The 24277-nt window shown below is 43.1% G+C and overlaps 1 protein-coding gene across 1 annotated transcript in view; it reads right to left on the reverse strand.

Moving 5' to 3' along the window:
- Positions 1-24277, reverse strand: part of CRTAC1 (cartilage acidic protein 1) — a 136116-nt gene that overhangs the window by 98675 nt on the left and 13164 nt on the right. The window contains exon 2 of the mRNA XM_058543701.1: positions 19231-19430. Within this exon, the coding sequence (XP_058399684.1) occupies positions 19231-19430 (200 nt within the window). The remainder of the gene's footprint in view (positions 1-19230; positions 19431-24277) is intronic.

Here is a 24277-nt window from a genome sequence, read left to right on the forward strand (position 1 = left end):
AAGGCTGCCACCATTGTTCCAGATACTTTGGGCACTCCCCAGAGAATTTTCTTCAAGTCGATGCCACATTGTTTGGAATAAGCACGATGGCGGCAGATCCTCATCCTGTGAGGCTGGATTTTATTTTTGGAAACAGTCAAAAGGTTTTTTGGCATTTGTAGCCAAGTCCAGTGAATAACCAGCTGATGGAGGTGGTAACGTTGTTTTGGGTCCAAATTGAGGCATAGTTATAAGGTCACGTGTTCTTGTGTGGCGTGGAAACAGCTCCCCAAGGCCATTTCAAATGAGGAGGCCCAGCACCTGGGCAATGTCTGAGCAATGGCAGCACTACTGGACCAGGTACATGACCTTCTAGCATGCCACTGAGAAGAAGATAGCGCTAATTTGGGTGGGCGATGCTCGGTGGGGTTCCTTAATTATAAATAACAGAAACTGACTATGCCTAACTTATGTGAAAAGGAAATTGATTTGGCAGGCTATGGGGGAGCTCGCTGGTTCAAGGGAAGGCAGAAGGACTAGGCTTAGAACGGACAGCTCCAGAAAGAGCCGGAACCCACTGACAGCCTAGCTCAGGTGCTGCAGCAAAAACGACTTAATTCCAAACATTTTTTCCAACCTTGCTTTGCTCTTCCCAAAAATGAGTATCAGGGGAGATTCTAGTTGGATGTGTTTAGGGCTTGTGCCTACCTCTTGGCTCTACCCCTTGGCATCCGATGGAAGAACCTCCAGGGATGCTTTTGGCTTCTGTAGAGTGAGGGCAATATTTCTTGATTACCATTTCTCCAAAACTGCCCGCAAAAGAGGAGAAGCAATTTCCCATGAGGAAGGAAGGGTATTCTTAGGAAGAGAGAGTCAATACTAGGCATCAAAAAACGACAAATATGAACCACCGCTAAGTCCTACTATTATTATTACTACTTCTGCATAATGTTATGTGTAATATTAAGCTTTACTCTATTTGTCAACATTTTCTCACTTTGTAAATTACATTGGCCTCATTAACCAGCTGCAGTTCCATAAGCTGATGGAAGCTTTTCCCTTTATCTAATATCACCTAACAAATACATACGTCTATGGACTGGTCCATCTTCTCTAGCCACAGCCAGACCCTGTCCCTCTCCCACAGAACACTCATGAGTCTAAGGAACAAGCTCAGTTCTCCTCTTCCTAATGAAGAGAGCAGGCGCCCTTCCTGTCTGTGTGTGTGCCTGCCACAGCTACATCTGGCAGTCACCTGAGGCCGCACTATGAGGCTGTGACTGAGGATGAGCTGGGGCACCAGTGAAAACAGCCTTTGGTCAACCCAAATGTGGATTTGCCTCTGCAAAGTGCCGAAGTCCCCTGTGCAGACTGAATGTGCATGCTCCCAAGAAAAGCAGCCCCAGTCTGTGCAAGGGAAAACCACCCTCCAACCCCTACGCACAGAGGGAAGGCCATGTGCATGCACCACGACCCTATGAACATGATGAACATGCAAGGCAGGCCCCGAGGCCTTCTGGACAGTAGCTGGCCCACCCATCCCAGCCGGTCCTGCACTGAAGTACGAGATTTCCCCAGGAAATGCCCAGAGCTCCAGGGAACCCATTTGACCTCAACGTCCCTGGCCAACAAGGGACAGAAGCACGCAGCTCACTACCTCCCTGTTGAGTCTCTCCAGGAAGTTCTTCCAAGCCAGAGCTCCAGGAGAGAGTTGCAAATGCCGGCCTCAGCCCTCTAAAATGCTGTTTATGGAGGCTGTGACATCTATCAAAGCTTCAGTGTATGGGGGAAGGGGTGGGCTTTGGGAGACAGGAAGTGTGAAGGGAAGATGAGGCTGTAACCTCAGCTAAGAACACTAATGCCTCAGATGAGGCCCAAAAGAGGGAGGAAGGATGCTTGGGCTGAGATGCACAGAGGGTGGGGAGACTCGGGGCTCACAGGCAGCGTGCCACCATACACGAGAGAGTGCAGGTGTAGGATTGGAGCTCGAGACCCTTGGCAAGGACCCTCACCTCTCTAAGCCTCAGTTTCCTAATCTGTAAAACCAGGGCAAGACCTCCCTTTAGTGATCCGATCAGAGATAATGTATGAAAACCATCCCGCCCAGTGCTCGCACATGGCAGGCACTCAATGAAGGGCCACTCTTTCTTTTTGAGATGCCAACATTATATAGAGCATTGCTTTCCAGACTTTGAGACTTCATGTCACAGTAGATTTTCAAAACACAAACTCTGGAGCACTCACACAAGATTGCCAATATTTTATTTTGCCAACTAAGGACAATAGAAAAAAAAAAAAACTACCATCTGCGATATGATAACCATAAATTTTTGTGTGTGTGTGTGTGAGGAGGACTAGCCCTGAGCTAACATCCAATGCCAATCCTCCCCTTTTTTCTTGACGAAGATTGGCCCTGGACTAACATCCGTGCCCATCATCCTCTACTTTATACGGGACGCTGCCACGGCATGGCTTAGCAAGAGGTGCATCGGTGCGCGCCTGGGATCCGAACCTGCGAACCCCGGGCTGCTGAAGCGGAGCGCGCGCACTTAACCGCTGCGCCACCAGGCCAGCCCCATAAAAATATTTTTTAATACCAAAAAAAGCAAGAAGGATAAAATCTTAGAACTAAAAACATCAGTCCTTTAGATGGAATATTTTTAGCTTTATGAAAAAAATTACATCATCCTTATTTAGTTAATTTTGCTACCAAATGAAAACAACTTCATTCCAGACTGGTCTGGCTCAGGAACCAGTGGCAGGGAGGAAAGTTTGGGTTTTGGAGCCAAACAGGTCACAAACTCCTCCCAGCTCTGCTCCTTAATGACCTTCATGACCTTCAGTGAGAGACCAGCCCTCTGGGTCTCGCTGTCCTCCTTTATAAACAGGAAACAATAGCGCCTCCATCAATGAGAACACATGTGAAGGGCAAAGCACAGAGATAGGTACACAGTAGGTGCTCATTAAATGCTAATGCCAGAGCCTCCTAAAATTTGAGAGAGGACTGGGTCACTTCCAGTTGTTGAGACTCTTAGTATGTTACAAAAAGTGAACGCTAAAACAGGGTTGTCAAAATCATTCACATAATTTAAAAAATATTCACGTTAGGAAAAAAATGTTTGGAACACACACAAATACGCAGCCAACACATCCAATACAAATACACGAATCTCACATTTGTGAGAGTGAGGCTGGGGCACCATAGTCCCTCCGTGGCCTGTGAGAGGCCCAGGTTAACTCCTTCCTCAGCCACAGTTCTCACGGGTGACACACTCTGAGACACTGATTTTACTCGCTTCTCTTCTCTTTTGTTCTTTTTCCCTGACTGGAGTTCATCTGGAACATTTCTCCAGACCTCTCTACCTTTAGTTCATAATTCTGAGCATGCAGATTTTCTTGGAAATCTAGCTGGTGTCTTTTTTGCATCACTGGATCTCAATAGGTTTCAAAAAGACAAAATTGAGGGTTGGAAGGGAAGATAAATGGGTGCTGAAGTGGATGATTTAACTGAGGGATTCTAGGGCAACCTGGAAAAGGGAAGGGGTCTGCGCCTGAGACTTCTGGGGGTGGTGATGAAGTGTGCCAGCACAAGGCTGTGCAAGATATTCCCAAGAGGCATTCGTGTGTGTACTCGTGCATGTGTGTGTGTACGTGTGCACGTGTGGGTGTACGTGCCTTGTTTCTCAACAGAAATTCAAATTTCCTGTTTCTTTGTTTATGGCTGTCTGCCCCTTTAAAACATCAGCTCCGTGAGAGCAGCGACCATGAATGTCTTGGCCACCTCTGTGTCTCTAGTGTGGAATACAGGTCTGGGCACACAGTAGGTGTTCCTGAGTAAGTGACCATATCATGGTTGTTTGTCTGCTCAGCACTCTGCCCTCTTGGATCTAAGAACAGAACCCCTTATATTTAAGAATCAACCCTTCCCCCTCTCCCAACCAGATGGCTTCCTTGAACCACAGAAATGGGCATGTGGTCACCCAGATTCCTTTTCTTGTAACTGGAACTTTCTTCCTGGTGGGCAGGCTGGGAAGATGTATGCCTGGGAGCTGCTGGCGGTTTTTGTTCCAGACTCACGGAGAAAGATGCTCTGAAATCATTAGGCTGACAGACCCAGATACAGAGGCAGGGATGAGAGGCAGAAAGTTAGGGAGAGTGATCCCAGCCGTGTTTTGACTCTGGATCCTGTCAGTCCTGATGTCCCCCTGCTGCCCCTGGGCCGGCTTTCTCAAGGCTCAGTTGATCAGATTTTCTTTGAGTTATGTGAGTCACCCCAATAGGCCTTCTAGATCCTTTTTTTTTTCTGAGTAGGGGAGGATAAGTTAGCAAGGGTTAGTGTCTATCGGAATCAAAAGAGTTCTGCCTAATCTAGTTCATTAAAGATGAGAATTGACCAGAAAGTAGCACTCAGGTGTCTGCTGACAGGTAAGACTGTGAACGATCTCATAGGTAGATGTAAGTAAGAAATGATGATGGTGGTGGTGGTAGCTAATACTTGAGTACTTTCCACGTGTCAGACACAGGACCAAGCGTTTTGTGTCGTTCTTTTGTTTAACCACTACCACAGTGTTATCAAGTAAGCTATTAGTTACTACAGTCTCTACTTTATAGATGAGGAAACCAAAACTCAGAGAGGTTAGGTAACTTGTTCTACAGTCTCACAGCTAGGAAGAAGACTGGAGTTTTAAGGCAGGTTCGCATGACTCCATAATTTCCCTTCTATATCTCGTGTGCATTTCCTCTCTCTCTTCTCTTTTTTCTTCTCCCACGCTTCTGTTCTCCCCTCCTTTCTCCATCTCTTGTCTGAAGTCTCTCTCTCGTCTCCTTTCAATGACCCTTCTCTGGCTCCTTCTAACCCCATTTTTTCGACAGTACACGAGCCCATATTTTAAGATCATGGTTTTCAACTCTTTTCAAGTATGAAGAGACCTTTTTAATGTTAAAAAAAATCTCCATATAATAGTAGCTGTGCTCCAGTGTCTATTGATAAAATGCCCATGCACAGATGGATTCTCAGATGCCTCGTAATAACTCTGTGACCTCTAGGTTGGCATCCGCTGCTTTAAAACATATGGGAGAATCCATATAACCATCCCTCTTACTGCTACCTGCTTGGTTTATTACAATATAGAAAAGGCTTATAAATGCTACCATAGAGCTCTTTTTTGCTCACTTTCTGCCTTAAGGCTACTAATTTCTTCTGAAATGTGGTCTTTTTGTCTCTCCTTTAATATGTTTAATTATTTAAGAAGGCATGAACTATGATACTTACATTTTATATATCACCTCTTGATTATTCAGGGGCTGATTAATTCATGGATTGCCCCAGTCACGTCCTTCTCTTTTCTCTCCTCATTTGTTTTATCATTCCATTTCTTATTAGCATCTTTTAGCAAGAATGGACAGTAGGAATGAGAAATGATTCTGGTTACAAATTATGAATTCTGATAAAAGATTTGGTTGGAGGAAATTGAAATTCTTTTCCAAAGTAAGAATTTCTTTAATTCATTAGGCATATTGATTCTCTCTGAGCTCAGTGAAGGCAGGAGACGCTGTCATTCACTACTAACTTCCAGGGCTCAGCAAGGTGCCTGGCACACGGTAGCTTAAAAAGAAAAATTGTAGAATGAATGAATAAGAGCTGACTAATATAATAGGGGTAAATAAACTTTTTCCTAGGTGGGACATTGATTTATAGGAAACTAAGTAAAACACAAGACAACTTATTTTAGGATTGCATGTCTGCAGACAACACAGGATAAAAATGTTTAAATGACTGTGTTAAAAATTAACAACAGAGGATATATAGTCCTAATTAAGAAACAAAAAATGTTCCACAGTGCCATGTTATCCCATTAATGGGAAAAGAGAGAGAGAGAGAGACACACTGAGGTTTCTAAGATGAGGGTCAGGCCTGGTAAACTGCTACCTTATATTAGGCATTAAATAAATATAATCACGCTCAACCCACTAACAACTGAGCATTTAGTATGTGCCAGGTGCTGTCATAAGCAATTTGCATGCCTTAGCTCATTTGTCTTCATCACAACCTAGGAAGTATTATTATCTGATAGGCATTAGAAAGTTACCAGTGTCCCTTGAAAATTTCTTTAGCTCTCTAGCTTTTTGAACCAAGAATGAAACTGTCTACTTTTTACTTCCTAGTTTTTAAATTAAAGACTTATTTCCCCCATGAAATGTTAGATACGTTCAAAAGATTGACTTAGATTTTAGATATGTCCTTGAAAACTTTGAGATGTCTGTTATTTCATTAGCTCTTGCCTTTTGACATTAATGAATTGTCTGAAAAGGAAACTTTTATAACGAGACTTGCCATACTTTTCAAAGTCTTCCTAATTTGTGGAAACAAATGGTTTGCATGTGGGGAATGCAGCAGGGGAGGAACAGGGTTCAGCCTCTGGACCTGTTCCAGGGCTCTGGTGCTGTCCAGGAGTCAGGTGCTGAAACGGCTTAACCAAGGCCTTCCCAGGCCAGCCAGGCAGAGCAATGGCCGGAGACGGGAGAGTGCAGCCTCAGCTATAGCTTGGTGCAGCCACAGCTTCCCAGAATACGGAAACAACTTTAAAAGAGAGTAGAGGAACCAGAATTAAGGCCCATCTTATTTGGAGGGGGTTGGGGAAAATGGCTAGCTTCCTTCCACCTCCTTCTTCTTCCATACTTTGCTTTAGCTTGGAAGGAAGGATAGGACAATAGATTACTGACGGAAAAGTATATGTTCAAAAAACACAAGGGTGGCATTTGTACAACTGGTTAGTGGTGTATTCTGGAGAATTTCACTACGTCTCTGAGGTGTTCAGGACTGGGAGCTCACTGATGTTGTCAGTTCCTTAGACTACTCAGTCAACAATTATTGTGGTGTAATTAAAGGGAAATGAACACAGACACCTTGGCTGTAATGAGTAAGGGAAGATCAAACCTGTGACATAAAAGTCCATACAGGGGGAAAAAAGCCTTATTACCACCTCAGATGAAATGTAGTGTTTATAAGAAACTGGAAAAACTGGAACATTCACAGGAGAGATGAACCTGGTAAGTGTGCTGAACATGGAGTGAGTGTCTCCTCTATAGCTCATGTGACATTCCACTCTGTTATTTCCACATGTGCCTATCTCTCTTATGACTACGATGGCTTGAAGGAAGGGATTTCCTTCTTTCTTGTATCTTGCACCTGCCAAAGCATTGAGCACACAGCAATGTACATGGCAGGTAGACATGCAGGATTTGTTTACTGACTTGATAGACGTTGCTCTCAAGGCTAAGGTCCTTGAATCAGTCAGTTCTGAATATAGCTAATGTTTATTATTTTCATTAACCCCCTTACCTAAGACCCTCCATCCATCCATAAGACCCCTGCCAATTTAATTTCATTCCTTCATCAAACACTGACTATGTGCTAGGTAGTGTAAGTGCACAGATGAAAAAGAGGAAGTTCCTGCCTTTAGGAATCTGCAATCTAATGTGAAAGGGGAAATTTTTAAAAGAATTCTTGATCAAAGTGTGTATATACAACATTTACTGTTTAATTAAATAACGTTGTGATATTTCTTTGGTTTGAGTTTCCTTTTCAATCTGATCCAGCTAGCAAAAACTCCTTTAGAAACAGGTTAACATTGATTACAGATCGTCAGCTGCTCTTATACATTCTTAAGAGTCTTCTCTCTGACTAGAGAGCCACAGGATCTCCTTTGGGGCTAGGGATAGTTATGCTCTGGTCTGCAACACAGCACCAGATAGAGTGCTTGCTCTGGCCTGCAAAGGGGCTGCCCTTGCCTAAATTTACAAGTCAAATTTTGGCATTAGATGAGAAAAGAGCTCTAGAAAAAAAGAGGGAGTGAAGGATTTATTGGATGCATGCCAGGTGCTCCCAGAACCGCAGGAGAGGTGCAGGAGTCTCATAGGTCTGAGAACCTCAGGGACAGGAACCATGGCCTTCATGTCCCCAAGATTCTCTCCTTTTCTTCTCTCTGGGTGTCATGTTCATTCTCCCAGTTTCCTCCATGCAACAGGGGACATGGATATATCCATGGTAGTTTTGTGATATATCCTTACAACTCATGGTCCAAGAGCAAAGATAGAGTTTTCCTTCTTAGATTCAGGATGGAAAATCTCAGACCAAAACACGGATCAGACAGACAGTCTTAGGTCACAGGGAAACCCAGTCTAATCCCTAGTGGCCAAAGGGTACTGGCAGCCCCACAGGATCTTGTAATTAGAAGCTGTCCAAATGAGGGGGAGAGTTCTTCCCAGAAGAAGGAATGATGGTGCTGTGGATGTCCAAAGAGAAAGTTCTGCTACCCTATTCTATGTGATGAACCCGCCAATGCAATGCTGCTCTCCAGGATGGCTTTCAACCAGGGAGAATCCTCATTAACCTGCTCCTTTTTTCACTGCCCACACATGGCCAGCATACAGAGTGACTACAATACTAGGGCATGTCAAAGGATACTGGGTAGTTGTCCATGACCTCATATGGCTGTAACCATACTATAAACAACACGGAAAGATGACTGCTGAGGGGTAAGGGATTCTTTTTGATGTGCACAGCCACACATTTCCTTGGTTGGCATAGCCAAACACCAGTACCCTTATATGGTAGCATCTATGCTGGAAATGGATTTTGATCTCCTCCGGAGAGCCACAGTCCCAGGATTTGGCTTGACTGCTTGAGTACATGTGGTTTATTGCACATGCTTCTCTCCCCATACACACACATCCCTCTCCCTCTCCATCTCACGCCCAAGTCTCTCATGCTGTAGAGCTCTTTATATTTTGCAAGAAGTGAGTTCAAGCATCTCTGAACAGCTAAGGGAGAGAACCTCTTAAATACCACTTCTTTTAGCTGCACATACCCTCCCATGTCTTCTTGGCAATAGAAAAATAAGCTTTGGAGATCCTAAATCTATTGACAGCTCCAGACTTTTGTCTCCATCCATATGATGGATCTCTGAAGGATCCTACCACTACAAAACAAGTACATCCTACATAAAACATATTTTTAATGTATTACAGGGCTCATAAACTTAAGGAAATCTCCAAGAACCATCTCACACCAGAAAAAAATGAGTTGAAACTAAATCTGGCAGCAGTGAGTGGTAAACCAACAGGAACGAGGGACTCAGAGCCCTGTGAAGAGTATTTCTAACCCTGGAGCTGGCAGCACAGTGGGGATGCTGAACCTAGAATCCTAATTAAGTCAGGACCCTTGGAGAGAGCTAGAGCGTTCCCAGATCAGTAGGACCCTTGGGCCCTCCGCAGAGGTGAATACAAATCCTCTCTGGTAAAAAGCGTCTCCAATTTAGGCTCACGGAACTCTCGCATTTTAAGATCAAGCAAATATAATAAGAAGGTAAGCCACCCCAAATAAGCAGCAGAAAAAAATTCTGAAAATACATTTAACCTCCAAGGACACTAGAATTGTCAAATACAGAAAATATCTTTGGATAAAATGTTTAACAGAACAAAGGATGAAATAAACAAGTAAGCAACAAGACATCATCAGAAATGATTAGGGAGATTTGAAAAAGGACCACATGAAATGCCTTGAAATGAAAAACACTTTTTTTTGAAATTAAAACAACAGGTTAGATGCAACTGAAGAAGGAATTAGTAATAAATTGGAAGATATACCTGGAAATTTACCAGAATGCAGCATCACAGAAAGACAGGAAGTGAAATAATATGAGAAAGAATAAGAGATTTGGAGGCTAGAAGGAGAAAATCTGACATATCTGAGTGAAGTCCTAGAAGGAGAGAGTAGAGAAAATGGACAGACTTTTCAAAAGACGATGGCTGGGGCCAGTCCAGTGGCGTAGCAGTTAAGTGCGCGTGCTCCGCTTTGGCGGCCCAGGGTTCACAGGTTTGAATCCTGGGCATGCACCGACACAACACTTGTCACACCATGCTGTGGTGGTGTCCCATATAAAGCAGAGGAAGGTGGGCACAGATGTTAGCTCAGGGCCAATTTTCCTTAGCAAAAAAGAGAAGGATCGGCATTGGATGTTAGCTCAGGGCTGATCTTCCTCAGGAAAAAAAAAAAACACACGCACAAAAAACATAAAATAAAATGTAAGACCCATAGTTTAAAAAACATAAATAAATAAAAAGATGATGGCTGAGAACTATTCAGAACTTATGGGAGACATGAATCCTCAGATACAGGAAGTTCAAGCTGAGTTTTTTAAAAAAAGAGATCCATATCTATACACATAGCAGTGAAATGCAAAATCCAAAAGACAAAAAAGAGAGACAAGAGACAGATCACCTACAAAAAAATGACATTACTAATAACAGGCATCTATCTCAGCAACAAATGGCAGCCAGACGACAGTGGAATAATAACTGGCAACCTAAAATTTCGAATACAGGAAAATTCTCTTTCAAGAATGGAGATATAATAAGTATATTTTTAGATTAACAAAAACTGAGAGAGTTTACTAGCGTCTCGCATTCAGTAAAGAAACATCTAAAGGAGTTATATCAGGAGGAAGCAAAATGATCCCAGAAGGTCTTTCTGAGATGCAAGAAGGAAAGATTAGCAAGTAAAAATGGATGTGAATAAAGAACATTGTCTTCAGATAATAACAATAGTAATTATGACTGTTAGGGTTTACAAAGGGCAAGACTAAAATACTATATGTATGCCAGGAAGGAGTGTTCCAACTTAAAGTGTACTAAAGTCCTTGTGTTGGTACAGAAGGGGATTAAGATAATTTTGAATTTCATTAAGTTAAAAATGTATCATAAAATTTCAAAGGAAACCACTAAAAGAACAGAACTAGAGGGAACGAATTCTAAATCAGTAGAGGAAAAAAATGGGATTTAGAAAACAAGACTCTCCCCCCTCCAAAAAGCCCCTTAATCAACCAATTTTTTTAAAAGCAAGAAAAGAAAAGAAGCATTGAAAACATGGAAATAGAAAAACATAAGATAATAGAGACAAGTTTAAATATATCAATGTTCCCATTAAATGGAAGTGGACTAAACTCATCAGTAAAAGGACAGACATGGTCAAACAGCTGAAAAAAACTTAAGCTGTATATATGCTGCAGACAAGAAACGCACGTACCACATAAGGACTTGGGAAAGGTCAAAGTAAAAGTATGGAAAAGATACCTTTGAAAGATGGAATAGCTCTAATAATATCAGACCAAAAGCATATGCTGGAATAGCGCTAATAATATCAGACAAAAACATAATTAGGGATAGATAGGGTCACTTCTAATGATAACAGCTCCATTCACCAGGAAGATATAAGAATTCTAAAACTGCACCTAGTAAACTAACCTCAACCTACATAAAACAACACTTGACAGAATTACAGAAAGAACTGGACTTCCACAGTAGGATATTTCAAAAAAAGCCCCTCAGTTATTAATAGGCAGAAAAATATTAATAAAGATTATGATTTGAACAACACAATTAACAGGCTTAATTTAATGGGCATATATAGAATGATAGTTCTGCCTTTCACTATCTCTATGACCCTCAGCAGATCTCTGGGCCTCAGTTTCCTCATCTGCAAAATGGGAACAACACTATCGACGGCACTTTCATCAAATCTAAGGTGTCATCAGACTCACCAGTATTTTACATATCTCTAGGAAAGAAAAAATGCCAGTTAAGTGCAAGCTGCCAATTGTGGGTCACATCTCAATTTTAGTGACATTAAAATGTGAAAGAGATGTGTGACAGACTCAATTAAATATTACACATCATATGGACTGCTGCGGTGGTTTAAAATGAGGTGATGTGAGTAAAATACAAGACATATGTTGCTTCTGCTCTCCATCCCTTCATAACTTTAGTCTGCAAACAGGTGAAGGTCGACGAGGGGAGAGCATGGTAAAAATCTGAAGGGGAGGATCTTTGTTTTTAGCTCCTTCGCATTCTTGTGTATTTTTCTAGATACCCGGTCTCAAAAGTAACCGCTTCCTCAGAGGGAAAATTAAGTCATAACCATAGCATTCTTGAAAGAAAGTGACTCACCAGGTCAGGAGGACTGGGAAGAAGGGGAGTGTGAGGAAAAACTCAAGAGAGGGAGGTAGGGGTCAGATCAATCCCTGGAGCAGAAGTGATTCTGGGAGTGGAAAGGGCACCTGTACCAAAGAGAAGGGTGGGCTGTGCTGGAGGAGGGAAGGGGGAGGGGAGGGAGGGGGAGAGGGCGGGAGAAGGCCTGTGTGCCGAAAGGCTGTTAGGGTGGGGAGGGTCGGCCTCGCTCCAGCCTGCTGTGCACCTGCGCCTTCTTGGGAGCCTGGAGTGGGGCACAGGGGACATGGATGGCCTTCCAGCCAGCTCACGACTTAAAAAAATGGGGAGAAGAGAGACTAAAAGACAAGTGACTGGAGACAGGGCATACATCCACCTTCTGAATGGATGAAAAATTCAGACTACTAAAAGTAGCTTTGCCGTTTTCAGCAGAGGCAATTTTAGTGTCTTAATTATATTACTATTTTGGAATGACTTTTTATAAATACTCTTCACTCTTTTGTGAAAATCGTTTTTTGTTAAAATGCTTTTTAAAAAAAAAATAAAAACAAATGAACAACATCATCCAAGTAAGCCTAAAGCTGTCTTAGACCTGGAGAGGCCTTTGTCCCCTTATTAAACAGACTGCATGCTACTGTCCTCCAGAGGTATCCAGATGCCCCCTCGTAGGCCTTCGTGACATCCGACCTCCTGGTATGCTTGCATCTCTCTGGGGGTGCTGGTCACTTATGACCTCACCTAATTTGGTGTGCTTGTCCCACCAAGGACAGTGAGATCTTTAAAAGCTCTGAATCCCTCTCTCCGCCTCCAACCACCCACGGCATTGGGTCTCAGACAGTGAGCTGCAGAGTGAATTAATGTGGATGGCCACCAAGGAACAAAGGGTGCTTTTGGGGGTTCTTTCCAAAACTGAACATGTTCCTAAGACAAGGGACCGTCATTGATTAAAAATAATACTTTTGTTGGTGGTATACTTCTTTTAAATAATATGCTTGTGGGTGGTATATTTCTTTTATTGCTCTGAAATTAGTAATATAATACTATTAAAATTCTCTGAGGTGATGGCCATCACCTCTCTGAAAAATGACAACAAGCACCTGACCTTTTACCTACTGTATTAGTTTCTAATTACCACAGACTTAGTGGCATAAAACAATACAAATTGATTATCTTACAGTTCTGTATATTAGAAGTCCAAAGTTGGTCTCACTGTGCTGAAATCAAGGTGTTGGTAGGGCTGCATTCCTTTCTAGAAGCTCTAGGGGTAAATCTATTTCCTTACCTTTTCCAGCTTCTAGAGGCCACATATTCCTTGGCTCGAGGCCTCTCCCTTCATCTTCAAGGCCAGGAATGGTGGGTTGAATCCCTCTCACATCGAGTCTCTATGACTTCCTCTTCTGCCTTCCTTTTTCCAGTTTTAAGGATCCCGTGAAACATTGGGCCCACTCGGATAACCCAGGATAATCTCCCCATCTCCAGGTCCTTAACTTATTCACATCTGCAAAGTCCCTTTTACCATGTAAAATAACATATTCATTGGTTCTGGTTCTGGGGATTAGGACATGGGCGTCTTTGGAAGGCCATTACTCTGTCTCCCACACCTTCTGACACTTTGCTCTGGGTGTGTATGGCTAGGGTAACTACGTAGGGGCCTCAGACCTTTGAGCTGTCCGGAGACTCTGTGACTTGGGGTGGAGGTGGAATTTTTGCCCATTGCTTATGGCTGCCCAGGGCTGGGGGGAAGGAGGTTTGGAGGCCGCCATGAGACATTTCTGGAAAACCTGCCATGCACTGCTGAGCAACCTTTTTAGAAAAGTTTTAAGAATGGGTTTAAAAGCCCTGGCTCCTGCTCCAGCTCATGTCTTATTAGTATTCAAAATGAGGGGCCGTCCATGCTTAACCATAGCGGAAGAGTTGGCACCCCGCAATCATTCTTCCGTGATACCAAGGAGAATGAATCTCAGGGTGAAGGGTGACCCATTTAAGAAATATATTTTTGCAGAGGTGGCTTTAGAGGAAGTGCTTTTAGCAGTTTGAATCAGAAAGTATTGAAACTCCTCAATCCAGTTTTTACCAGCTGCAGCTTCTCTTGCAGAGGTAGAATAGGCCTTTTTTTCCTTCTTGGAACTATTAGATCTAAATTGATAAAGCTCAGACTCTGGAGACTATGTGGCTGTACACATAGTAGGTGCTCGGATAGCTGAATTCAATAATCCCCAAACTCACCTTTTATTTCTAGGCTATAAATAAATAGAAAACGATTGAGATTGGAAACAATTAGGCAATATCTATTAAGATTTAAAATGTACACATAATTCCCAGCATTTCCACTTCTTGGTGTCTATCCCAGAGAAATATTTGCATATGTGTGTAGGGATGTGCAGTACAGCGTTGTTTGCAATAGTCACAGAATAGAGACAGCTTAAACGTCACTTGAGGGGTGGCAAAATCAATGTGGTACATTCACACTAAGCAACTTAAAAAAAATAAGCTAGATCTATATGTTCGAACAATGAACATATTAAACAGTGAAAAAAGTAAGTTTTGGGCAGTTTGATTCCTCCAAAAATTATATATTTTGTAAATATATATACGATAGAATTTTCTAGAAGTATAAACACCAAACTGAAAATAATTGTTAATCTGGGAGGGGACTGGGATGGGCTTGGAGTAGGGGTGGGAGAGTTCATAAAGATAGAATTTCACTTTTATCTATAGTGTGTGAATGTTTTTTTTGCCATAAAATGTATTTGTGTTACCAAAATGTAAAATATATTTTAAATTAAAAAAGAAAGAGAAACTGAATGAAATCTAACATTTTAAGTTGTAAAAACTGATGATCGAATTTATTAAAATATATTTTACAAAGCAACAGTCAGGACTGAAAGTTCAAAAGTATTTTTCCTGTTTTGTTACAAGTGGGTGTGTGTATATATGTACATATACATATATACATATATCTAAATATATTTATATGAATACTACATCTATCTATTATATCTACCTATACATACTATGTACATCTATATATGCTGCATGGATTTATATATACATATAGTAAAATGCATAATTGCTACTTTGGTTAAATCAGAAAATATCTCATTCTTTATCGTTGCTCTTTTTATTTATAATGGCAAAAATATCTCCTATATGATTATGATTAATCTGGTAATTGAATACAGTTTGCCTTTTAAATAATTCAATTAACTTTAGTAAATTAAAAAAGTTTTCTGACATAGTTGCAAAATTAAGAAAACATGAAACACTGCTTTCTGATATGTAGTGTCCCTTTAAATGAAATCCTTCCAAGTGTGAAAAATGCGTTAAGGTTTTATCAGATGAACGCTCTTTGTGGAGAAAAACTGATCTAAATCGTGGTTTAAACTTTACAACCACTACAATCTTTCCATTTGAGCAAAACTTCTGTTGGAAACTGACAGGTAGGGCGGTTATCTCAGACCTCTGGGAATAACCCAGGACACAAAAGCTGCTCTAAAGGAATTGTGCAAGATTGACACCAACAGGAATTCCTTTCCAGACTACATGAGACTGTAGATTGGGTGTTTGCTTCCACTGAGAAAAGGGGAAGCCACTGGGCTTTTTATTTACCCAGGGAACCGGTCCTGAAGATCCTCCACAGTCTGTGCGTGCGCCGACGTCTCTGGGGGTGATCAAACCCTCCCCTCTCCCGGCAGGGAGGAGACTGTAGGCGGACCGCAATCACACACCTGCCGCTTACAGATAGGCCCTCCACTCCACATGCGGAGGCACTGGCCCAGCAGTGGCGGAGGAGCAGAGCCGGCCCCCCCCACCGCACCCCCCTAGTCCCGGCAGAACAAAGGGCAGGCATTTTCTGCTCCTCCCGGAGTCAGATGCACGCACACGCCTTCCATCACAATTAACTCAAGAATCTGAAACACAAAACAAACTCACCCGCAACATGCTCAAAATCAATGCCATCAATACCCAGAACGAGGATACCAAAAAAGCAAAACAAAACAAACCTATTCAAAGGGTAAATACTCAAAGCAACAGGGCTGGAGTCAGACACACGACAAGGTCAACAAATCCAAGACAAGTTCAAGTACCAGGCGCCTTATAAACTGAAGATCTGACCGTTACTCCAGAGGTTGAAAACGTAAACGCCTTCAGGGGCCAGCTAATGGAAGCTCTGTAAGATGATAGAGAGTGGGTCTGTCAGGAGCTGGACCGCAGGTGCCCCAGGTAAAGGCATTCACATTCAATTTTTAAAAATTTCAACTCCTGCTACATGATTCTTAAACAGAGAGTCTACAATCAAACAGAGAAGGAAACAATGTTCAATATGGGTGTAAGGTAGATGAACTAGAATAAAAGTCAGTCAGAAATGCTACCAAGGAGTCCACAGGGAATGAAAGGCAGGGCAGTGAGCCTTTCATTTTGGGGGCTCCAGCAACTGGAGCCCCCCAAAACTATAGCTATGGCTTTATTGGAAGGCGAGGGGGGACCTAATGACCTGCCAAGGTCCTGATTTAAATATGTCTGTATAGTCAACCCCCGGTTATCCAGCCCAAAGAAGAAGACAGTGACAAATCATCCTAAAGTGAAGATAGTAAAAAGTTATATTTGCCTTTGGAATGTATTTTGGTACTTAAATGAGAACGTGTCTTTCTGATGCTCTGAGAATTCACGATGCTTCATAACAGCCACAAAGAAGACCTGACCTGGAGCTCGGAGGCTGCCCAATTTCACCATCCTCTCCTGCATGTAACTCTTCTTTGCTGGGGATGAGCAACATCATCTTTCAGAAGAACATCTGGCTGCCCAAGTTTTCTCAGACAGGGGCTGCCTGACTCAACCCTTCCCTGGGAGAAGAGACAAGGGTCTTTCCCTGATCTCTGGCTGATTCAGGATCAAGAGCTAGGATGTTTTGGTTCTCGTTTCTAGAGGACGACTCCAAAGTGCTTCAAGACCCACAGTGAGCAGCAAGCTGGACAAGGGTTAGACACCTACTCCGAGCTGACTACAAGTGATGGTCTAGCTTCTCTCCATAGAGGATAAGAAAGCAAATTTCTTGAGTTCCTTGGAAGAGAAAGACAAAGAGACCTCACTGAAGAGGAAGATGAAATGAATGCCCAGCACTTGGAAAGAAAGAAGCTTCACGCTCAGGAGATGCAGTACCAGTTCCGTGCTCATCAAAGGATGGATGGGGTGGAGACCTGCGCATGAAACCCATCGTCCAAGATGAAAGGAGAGCATGCTCACTGTGGTAACTGGTGGGGGGCCCAGGAGGAGGGTAGGATGGTTGTCCTGCTGTTCTTTGTCCTCTGTCAGCTCCCAGGGTCTACCAGGGGAGGCTGGTGTCACCTAGCAGGAGGCAGGGCCAACCAGAACATCTCAGACATGCATCAAAGTCCTTTATCCAGCAACTCTGGCAGAGTGGCACATGGCTCTGGGAGGCAGGATTCGCCCAGGCGGGCTCCTCTCTGATTCAGAGTGACTGGACAGTCTCAGAACTGAACATAGACGAGCTGCTTGGCCCTCACCTTGCACAGATCACCTCAGGCAATTGTTACAACCATTTCTGTTTTTTCCTTTTTCTATTACACTCTGCTCTTTAGTTTTTCCTTCTAAAACCCCAGAACTGTGCTGTCTAATTTAAACGTAGCTATGTAATTAAAATTAAATAAAATTAAAAATTCAGTTCCTCAGTCACAGTAGCGACATTTCAGTTGTTCAGTAGCCACATGCGGCTAGTGGATACCATATTGGACAGCACCAACATAGAACATCTACATCATCACAGAAAGTTCTATCAGATGGCGTGGCTGATCTAGACTCCCAGGTCTAGAATCTAGTACCCTGCACTCTTCACGAGGTAGAAGAAATTAATAAATGAAAGAAATGCACTGTACAAAGTACCTTTTCTATACATCATCACCACTGATACTCATCACTGCCCTGTGAAGTAGACAGGGGTAGATTTCAATAAGGCCATTTAACAGATGAGGAAAGTGGGGGCCGTAGAGCTGAGTAACTTGCACAAGATTCACAACTATTGGGTGGTATGGTTCAAATTAAAACTAGGCCTTCCAGTTCCAAGGTCAATGCTTTCGACTGTTACATGCAACTGCTACAAATAATGTTACGTGCCAGTGACTTTATTCAGTGCTGCCATAAAAGCTCGAGCCTTCCAGAACAAGGATGACAGGACTCTATAGTGTTTTTATTGATTGACTGATTTTTGAAGTGATAATGAAACTTTGTACAATGTAGTTGAGCAGCTCTAGAGTTAGGGAGCCTTGGGGTTCAAATCTTGACTCATCCGCTTATTATTTACTTGACAGAGGGCAAGTTGCTTCCCATCTCTGAACCCTAATTCCCTTTTCTCTAAGTGGGGATGATAGAATACTTACTTCATAGTGTTGTCAGGAGGATTAAATAAGACAATGCATGTGAAAGGCTTAGCACCGTGCCTGGCACATATTAGTGCTCAATAAATAATAATTATTGATGGTGATTGGCAGAATTTACAATGCATTGTCATGTGCAATAGCCTATTGAGTCTTCAGGACAAGAAGGCATTACATCTATCCTATTTTTACAGATGATATATCTGCATCTCAGCGAATAAGGGACTGACTCAAAGTCATGCAACTAGGAAGCTGTAGATCTAGGGCATGAACTCAAGCTATTTGGACTCCAAATCTTATGCTTTTCTTGCTACCCAATGCTGCTTCTCAGGAGAGAAGAAAGCAGTGGCACCAAGGCATGGTTTAGAGGAAGTTTAGCTATCCCTCTTAATTCCCACCTTCCTCCCTTCTTTGAAATGGACAATTAATGTTTTCTTAGTCTTATGTAAAATGCCCTGCAAAGGCAGCTTTGAGCATCCCCTTCTATCATAATTGTCACCCTTAAGCCCCTCCTCCATAGAGATTCTAGAGTCCCACTGGTGAGGAAGTAACTCCTGCATAACTAAGGAGGCTTAAATATTAAGAGAGTGCCTTGAGGCAGATCATTCAAATTTTCTCCCTGGAAAGCCTGTCGATCAAACACCCTTCTTCTGACCTACCCTCCATCCCACCTCACTGCAATAGCAAAAGGCATGGACGTGGCATACCAGAACCCCAGCCGAGCCCAGCCAAGACCTGTGAGTGAGAATATGTGTTGTTGTAAGCCACTGGGTTTTGGAGTTATTTGTTACTCAGCCTTATCACTGCAAAAGCTGACTGAGGCATCTGTAAACTCAGAGGGGGAGGCACTTACCCTGCCACGACGATCTCAAAGTCCCCATCATGGTCCACATCAGTAACTGCCACCCCATAGTTGAGCTGGGTGGGGTTGCTGTCATAGTCAGGGGGCAGAACCGAGTTGGTGACTGCCGTGAACATGGGTTCAGCCCGCTGGGACCCCTCGGTGGGGGGCAGAAACCACAGCAGCAGCAGGAATAGGAACATCCTGAACATCTGAAACCAAAAGTTATAAATGTTACTGAAAGATCTGTAGCCAGAGCAGCCCAGGACAGTCTAACCCCAGGTAGGCAGGCGCAGAAGTGCCCTTCTCCCCTGTTCTCGGAGGGTATGGCAATTCCTAAGCTGTCGCTTTTTCACAAGACCTGCTCTGACCACTCTCTTTAAAACTGCAACCTGCCCCCATCATGCCTGATCACCTTTACCTTGCTCTTGTTCTTTTTCTATAGCACCTGTCATTGTATAACAGATTATGTAATTTATTTGTTCACTATGTTTATTACTTACTATCATTCTCCCTCTGCTAGACTGTAAGCTCCCCCAGGGCAGGGATCTTTGTCTGTTTTGTTCACTCATGTACACCAAGCCAGGGACAGTGTCTGGCACATAATAGGCACTCAGTGCATATTTGCTGAGTGAATGAAGGAAGGAAGGAAGGAATGGTAGAGTATAAATATACAGGTATCTCCCATACGCTGGGAGAAACATTGGGAGAACGAAGAAAATAACAGATCTCAGACGGTCTAGCGGTGGGGTGAGACCCCCGTGAGTATCCAGGTCTAGAACAACAGCAAAGGCAGTGAAGGATCTTCCTTCTGTGCAACATACCCCAGAGGTAGCCTGGAGGAATCTGTGACTTGGCAGGTTCCCCCAGCCAAGCTCCCTCCCTAGGGCAGCTGGCCGTCACCTCCAGACCAGGAAGCAATCAGTGAAGGAATGTATTCCAGCAGGATCTGGCAAGCAACGCATCATTCACTTGGAGAAATTAAACCATTGCATGTGTGTTTTATTATAAATTAATTATGTATAATCCATTGTATAATTCGTTATTACATCTCTACCATAACTCAGGGTGTTGCCAAGCAGCCCGGGGCCGTGGAGCTGGCAGCACGCACCCAGGAGACAGATGAGAATGGCCAAGGAGGTGGAAGGACTCCACCCCCTCCAAGCATGAGCAAGGGAGACACTTGGAACACTACAGATGGCACCACCCTGAGACTCTGCCCGCAGGCCTAGACTCAGAACTCACAGAGTGTTCCAAAGGCTCCGCTGGCACAAATCCCACAAAGGCTCTGCAGGTCTTGTCCCACAGGCAAAGCAGTGCCTTCCTGCCTTCAGAAGGCAGCAAACCCCTTCCTGATGGAACTTTTCCTGCTGGCTTGTCAATGCACCTGGCAGCCAAGAGCAAGGCTGAGTGAGGCTGACATCTTAATGAAGAGACGATCTGAAGACTGACTCCCCATATGGAGACTGCCAGCAAATGAGCTTCCTCCAGTTCAGGACCCAGAAACCAAAACGAAGGGCCCAGGCACTGCCTTCAGAGCCAAACATGATTCAAGAGCTTCCCCGATACCTTGCTGGAGAGAGATGCAGGGGCAGGCTCCAATCGCAGGGCAGGAACTAACCTCGAGCCTCCCTGGGAAGGAGGTTCTTGGAACGTGTTCACAGGGCACAGGTTGGGTGTTACACTATCAGAGTGAGGTTAGTCCAAATTACAGAGACATCTGAACGAGACAGCATCTTCTGCTGGGCTGTCTAGTCACCAAACACAAATGCATCACTACAGGGTTCCGTAACTCGGCAGAAAGTTTGACTGGATAGAGGAAACTCATATTTGGATTAATAAGCAACTGGAGGGAAAATGGGAAGCTAAAGAATATTTTTTTTTTTTTTTTTTGTGAGGAGATCAGCCCTGAGCTAACATCCGCCAATCCTCCTCTTTTTTTTTTTTTGCTGAGGAAGACGGCCCTGGGCTAACATCTGTGCCCGTCTTCCTCCACTTTATATGGGACGCCGCCACAGCATGGCTTACCAAGCAGTGCGTCGGTGCGCGCCCGGGATCCGAACCAGCGAACCCCGGGCCGCCGCAGCGGAGCGCGCGCACTTAACCACTTGCGCCACCGGGCCGGCCCCCTAAAGAATATTTTTAATAACCAGTGTAGACATGCTGAAATGTAGCATGGATCTGAAGGTCACTGGACTTTTCAAGGTCTGACCTCTACTGTCGGGCCGCAAACGAGTTTCAACTTGAGAGCCAAATCCAACTGATTGGCAGTGGCTTGAAAGAGTACTGTGATCAGCGTACAACGTTTGCAACGGGTATGGAAGAGAAAAGTGGCATTGGCATGCCTTCTAGAAGCTAGTTAGTTCCTCCCAGGCACCTGCAATTGGGCTACTGCCACCAGGGAGGCAGGTCCTATTAGGGTAATACAAGCAACTGGTAGAAATTTTCTAATGAAGGCCACAAGGGGCAAGAACATGATCCAGCCTCTTGATTTCTACCTTTTCTGTGAAAAGTAAAATTTCTAATTAAAGGAGCCATCTGAAAGAAGTAGATACTCTGTGTTATCCATGTCCAGATAGGTAACCTAAAGCAAGATTAAAAAGAAATAATACACCTATGGGCTGACCTCTATTTTGCTTGGTGACCTTGAACAAGTCACAGCCTCATTGGGTCCCAGCTTCTCCAAAATGAGGGTTTGGGAGTGGGTCTCTAAAGGTCTTTTCCAGCTCTAAAAATGATAATGGATTAAAGGATTTTTTTTTAGAAGCAGACCTTCAGCAGTTTTTCTCCCCAGCTTCTTCTATAAACTTCAGACCAACCTGTGTGGTTTTCCTTTCTGACCACATTAAACATATTTTGAGCAAAACAGCTTTTCAGCAGGGTTCTACAGGAGATCCCTCGCAGGGGCGAAGGCCAGAGAGGAACAAGCCATCATTAGTGTGGAACCTGAATTCACTTGGCATGGGCAGATCAGAGGATGACTGCCCCCAGCGGGGTGGGGGGAAAGCAGGGCAGGGAGAACATGCACTTTACATTTTATTCCTCTGCCATGCAAGGCACCCAGTGCACCCACCGGGGCTGCTTAGTACCAGCTGAAAGTTAGAGGGGCAGCTGTAGGCCTGTCTTGATGGTGGATCGGGAAACAGCTGTGGTCGGGAAACTTAGGGAAAGTCTGGTAAATATCCACCCTCAACTCTCAGGGCTCAGATGAAGGACATCACTGAAATGCTCCTCTACACCCTGGCTACTCAGAGTGGTCCCCAGACTAGCAGCATCAGCATCATCTAGGAGTTTGTTAGAAGTGCAGAGTCTTGGGCCCTGCCCCAGACCTAATAAATCAGAATCTGCATTTTAACAGGATTTCAGGTGATTCATCTGCACATTAAAGTTTGAGAAACACTGCTCAACCTTAGCTGTACATTGGAATCACTTGGGGAGCTTTAAAAAATACACATGTAGTTTTAAAAATACTGCCCTGTTGTCTGACAATGATTTCTTGGATATGACACCAGAAGCACAGGCAACAAAAGAAAAAAACAGATAAAATGGACTTCATCAAAATTTAAAACTTTTGTGCATCAAAGGAGACTACCAAAAGGCAACCCACAGAATGGGAAAAAATATTTGCCAAACATACATCTGATAAGGGATAAATATGCAGAATATATAAAGAACTCCTAAAACTCAACAACAAAATAAACAGCCCAATTCAAAGGGCAAAGGACTTGAATAGACATTTCTCCCAAGAAGACATACAAATGGCCAATAAGTATATGAAAATATGCTGAACATCACTAATCGTCACTAATCACAGGGAAATACAAATCAAAACCACAATGAGATACCACATCACACCTATTAGGATCGCTATAATGAAAAGCCCACCAAGAATTGTTGGTGAGGATGTGGAGAAATTGGGACCTTTGTGCATTGCTGATGAGAATGTAAAATGGTGATGCTGCTGTGGAAAACTGCTGTGCAGCAGTTCCTAAAAAAATCCAGAATACAATTATCATGTGATACAGCAATTCCACTTCTGGATATATAACCAACAGGATTGAAAGAAAGGACTCGAACAGATATTTGTCCATCATGTTCATAGCAGCATTGCTCATAATAGCCAAAAAGTGGTAGCGACCCAAGTGTCCATCAGTGGTTGAATGGAAAAACAAAATGTGGTACTGACATACAATGGAATATTATGAGCCTTAAAAAGGAAGGAAATTCTGACACATGATACAACAGAGATGAACCTTGAAGACATTTCGCTGAGTGAAATAAGCCAACTACAAAGGGACAAAATACTGTATGATTCCACTTATATGAGGTACCCAGAGTCGTCACATTCATAGAGACAGAACGTAGAATGGGGCTTGTGGCACGGAAGGGAGAATGGGGAGTTAGGGTTAAATGGATATAGAGTTTCATTTTAGGAATAGGAAAAAGTTCTAGAGATGGATGGTGGTGATGGTTGCATAACAATGTGAATGTATTTAATGTCACTGAACTGTACACTTAAAACGGTAAATTTATTTACCGTTTTATTGTTATATATTGTTGTTTTATTGTTATATATATTTATATGTTATATATATTTTACCACAATGAAAAAAATACTAACACCTGGGTGTCATCCCAAGATATTCTCACTTAATTGGCATAGGATGCAGCAGGGGCATCAGAGTTTTAAAAGCTCCCCATGTGATTCTAACGTTGCAAAATTTGTGAAACACTTTTCTATACCAGTGCTTCAGAGCTTCTCAAACTTTAATGTGTATGTGAATCACCCGGTAGTCTTGTTAAAATGCAGATTCTGATTCAATAGATCTGCAGTAGGGCTCAAGATTCTACATTTCTAATAAGATCCCAGGAGATGCCAATGGTCCTGGTCCATAAACTACATATTGAATAGTAAGGTTCTATACTATAGCTCCCACAGTCAAGAAACCAGGCTATATACTACAGTGAAGGTAGGAGATTAGTTCAAGAACCTTCTCCTCTGCTTCTAGCTATAAAGAGATGAGATCAATCCTAGGGCTATGCAATCCCCAGGGCTGCA

This window comes from Diceros bicornis, chromosome 6, assembly GCF_020826845.1.
Source record: "Diceros bicornis minor isolate mBicDic1 chromosome 6, mDicBic1.mat.cur, whole genome shotgun sequence".
In the NCBI taxonomy this organism is placed as follows: Eukaryota; Metazoa; Chordata; class Mammalia; order Perissodactyla; family Rhinocerotidae; genus Diceros; species Diceros bicornis.